General features: G+C 44.1%; 1 protein-coding gene across 1 annotated transcript in view; it reads left to right on the top strand.

Moving 5' to 3' along the window:
• Positions 1 to 3,212, top strand: part of T265_15537 (hypothetical protein) — a gene marked incomplete at both ends in the record, with an annotated part of 46,195 nt that extends 42,983 nt beyond the window's left edge. Inside the window, one exon of the mRNA XM_009178534.1 lies at positions 3,024 to 3,212. Within this exon, the coding sequence (XP_009176798.1) occupies positions 3,024 to 3,212 (189 nt within the window). The remainder of the gene's footprint in view (positions 1 to 3,023) is intronic.
• Between the last annotated feature and the right edge of the window lie 776 nt (positions 3,213 to 3,988).

Here is a 3,988-nt window from a genome sequence, read left to right as displayed (position 1 = left end):
CCGAGCCCAATCGCCACGCTAATAACTGCCATGGAGTGGTTCTTTGCGTGAGCTTCATGAATTTCCGACTAGTTTCTTGAAATTTGGAATTTCACCGAGTGGGCAAATGTCTCTCTCGCAAAACCACCCACGAATATTTTTCAAATAACTTCCTACCAGATCGAACTCGATGACCTGTTTGTTTGAAATGCTGAGCACGCAATCTCTCCGCTACATTGCACTTTTTCCGCAATGAAATTCACGGTATAACAAATCACTATTAAGGGGACACAGGAAGTTCTTTCTAAGGTCATGGTTGATGAGTTGTTTGAGCACCTGTGAACAGTGCATAATTCTGCCGAAATATATACACCACCGCCCAATGCTGCACATCATTTCGCGCGGCCTGTGAGGAGGATGTAGCAATTTGTCGATTCAAGTGCAGAGAATATAGTACCATATTTCTCCTCCGTAGCAGCACTATTTGGTCGGGAATAGTTGAACTTGATTGCTCACAATCACTATGCACTGCTATGTTCACACTGGATGAACACCCTTTCGATTGGGTCAACTCAAGTGGTTGATAATGGCCGGCGGTATGGCCGATTATTGCAGGTTGCTTTCCTTCCAGACTGCTCTCGTCAACTCGCACAAATTAATTCACATTGCCATGCAGTTCCACAATGACTAGTTTGATCACCTTCCCCCGGCTAAAGTAGATTCCGCGAAATTATTTGGTACCAGTGATTCCTGACAACAGTGGCAGCATTTCCGTTTGTCCCGTCAGTTTGATTGCAGCATGATAGAAATAGTCATTTGAAGTGACTATGTTCGCAGCCTGATACTAATTGCCTCCCCACCAGTTTGCAAATCATTTTGGACAATGCTCACATCTTAGTAATGTGCGCCCAGCCCAACTGGTCGATATTTTCCGGCCGTTTCACCTATTAGTTCGCATCGGCTTTCCCCAAACTGCTAATAGTCAAACTCTCCTTTATTTAACGGAAGAAAAAAATATATCCTAGGTGGAATAGATGGAGCATTCCTGTGGCTTAATACAGTGTTGAACATGACTGCGGGCATTCAACGCGCAGAACTTTGCGCTTCGTCTAATAACGAAAATATAAACGCTTTTGTCGACACCCAACTTTGTCGTTTCTAAAGAGCATCCAACCGGTCCTCAAACTGGTATATCCTTGTTTTACACTCGGACTATGGTTGTTCACCTCGGTCGGGGACCAAGACATAGTTTCAGGTTTCCGACCTATATCGCCTCAAAACAATACCTGATTATAAATCTGCACATCATGTTGGAGCCATGCAGGATTAAATTCTCGACACACATCATCATCATCAGTGCAATGTTCGGACACTGCAACCTCCGTCATGTCATTGGTGCCACATTGCATGAGGGAAAGTTTCGTGTCTGTTGACATGACTGGCAAAAGTAGGTTTATGTGAGCACATTGGATTTCGTTCCATTATCCTGAATATTGCAAGTCTTCAGGACGCCACCAGTGTCTCACAACATAGCACATCAATCGTTGTGCGAATTTGATTCCATTTCGGAGCTACCTGAATATGGTTAGTAGTGTGAATGAATTTGTCAAATGTTGTACTAACTTATCAGTGGGGAGTCAATGACGCGCCGTAGTCAGTATGTCATTAGACAATCATTTTAATCCATTTGATAACAGCATTTATAACGAGAAACATTATTGGGCTCTGTCACGAAAAGGGAAATCATGATTCTTAGAATATACTTCCTATGTGCGCATTTCGAATGAAATCGCGAAACCCCACATTCAAGTGGTTTTTGGGTCGGGTAGCCGACATGCTTGTATAAATTCCGACTGAAATACTGATCAGTCAGTGTTTTCGTGCTATACCAGTGTGTACATCGTTTCTGAGTTACGTCCATTTGAGACTTGAGGGTTGTCCAAAAGGATTTATCAACCTCTGGGCGGGACAACTAATATCGGCCTGCAGATATAATCACTTAAAATGACCAATGCTGAAATGACGAAATTAATGGGGACTGTGCCAATCTGGCCAGTGGGATCATGGATTTCATCTTGGGCGGTGGGTATTCTCAAGGTAGTCCGTTTGGAACTGATTACCTGTTTGAATTAAAGCGGTGCGGTCAGTCATTGCTGACGCAGCTCATCTAGGACGGCGGATGTGATCTAAGCGAGATCTACGACAGCAGTTCGAGAGAAAAGTCAACCTGGTTGAGTCAATTGAAATTTTCCTCACCCAGTGTTAACACAGCAATGCACATTTGGCTTGCGCGTTTAGGTATTCTCAGCCAAATAATGCCGCTATCGAGGACAAATATGGAAATAATTCCAGATTTGTTGAACAGGAACCGTCACCTCGTTGCTGCGTTGTTCCGGGTAACGCGATTTGACCTGCAGCATTGAGCGGTGGTGCAGAATATTCGGCAAATATGGAAGTTGATTTGAGGTATTCCAACTGCTCACTGCAATGATTGACTTCACTAAAGACCACGTTGTGTGCCACCGCGTTAGTGCATTGTAAGTTAATGGATTCTGTTTGGGTAATGATGCACATGGTTTTCGAATCTGAAGACCCACTTGTGTATCACGAATTTCGTACGAGACGGTCTGGTGCAGCACATCCAGGTGTGTGGAAACACAACAAACCGGAGAATCATTTGGCAAGTCACTCGAAACTCAAAATCTGTTTGCAAATGTGTTCATTTTGTTAATTTTGTGCAACATGTTTTCAGATAGATCAAAAGTCATCCTAAGCTTGAGGACTGCGCCTAACGGCCTAGTTTTGGAAAGATTTCTGCCCTGAATCACAAGGCCAGCCTCAACTCTCCGCGGCCCATTTTCTTTGTAGTTGGTCGAAAGTAGGGGACGTGAAGCATCGGTTCCCAGTACGTGGTTAGTTTGTGGCTAATTCTGGATGAATCCCAATTACTTGCAATCATGATGGTAGTTCATTTCACTGTTTAGATCTTTCAGCAATGGTAATCCATAAATATACATCAATTTTTGTCTTGTTCGAGTTACTAGGTGGATGCATCAACGCCCTGCCGAGGAATATCCGGAAAATCCTCGGATTCCTATCTTTCTGACTTGGTCATCGGCTGCCCGATTCATATTGACGTCTTGGATGGAACCGAAGGTTACTTTGTGCAACTTGCATCCTTTGACGTGTATGGAGCCAGTTGTCTTCTTGTCAGATTTCCTGAGGCCGCCTTGGTGTGAATTTTTCGTCATATGTTGGTTCACCCAGTGTCGTATCTACATTCCTAATAACGTGTGATGGCACATTTATTCCGGATGTGTTAAAGAAAGTAACCATCCCGCGTGGTGGATTTCGTGACAGTTACAGTGAGACGTATTTACATGGATTTGCTGGAGTTCCTCAGGCCTTCTTTCCAATATGGAGTGCATTGGTTGGGTGGGTGTGAGCAGTAGTCTTTGAAAAATTGGATGAACATTTATTGAACAAGTTTGGATATAATATGACATTGATTAGGTTGTTGACAGCGCTTCCGCAACCTGCAACCGGTTTTGTCCTTGCTGTGGTATATCAGTTGGAAGCAGTTCTTGGGTATCCATTCAGGTCCCTGGCGGTAAGATGAATTGCATGGGTGAACTGTTTGCGATCATGGGTCTTTTCAGGCCTAGTTGAGTTGCACATCAGATTGCATTCGATGTCCGGTTTACTTCGTGCAGTGGCTTATGTAGTTGCCTTCTGGTGTGTGTGTGCAACGAATGTCTGCTTATCTCCGCAATACGTTGCGTGTGAAGTGTGAAATGGTAGAGTTTTGAAATCCCAAACCGAACAAAGTTCGTGGAATCCATCTTACGCAACTACCGTAACGCTAGCCTTCCACAGAGACAGATGGAAATTGCAGATGACGTTCGACAGAGAATAGCACGCGACCCGAACCAGAAGACCTAGGACCTAGACTGGCTCTATGAAGGTTCCCCTACGGCCCAACAATTGTGTCAGCCACCCTTACAAAAAA

The sequence above is a fragment of the Opisthorchis viverrini genome (assembly GCF_000715545.1).
Source record: "Opisthorchis viverrini unplaced genomic scaffold opera_v5_584, whole genome shotgun sequence".
Taxonomy (NCBI): Eukaryota; Metazoa; Platyhelminthes; class Trematoda; order Opisthorchiida; family Opisthorchiidae; genus Opisthorchis; species Opisthorchis viverrini.
The sequence above is the reverse complement of the archived record's forward strand: the minus strand, read 5'-3'. Positions and strand labels throughout refer to the sequence as shown.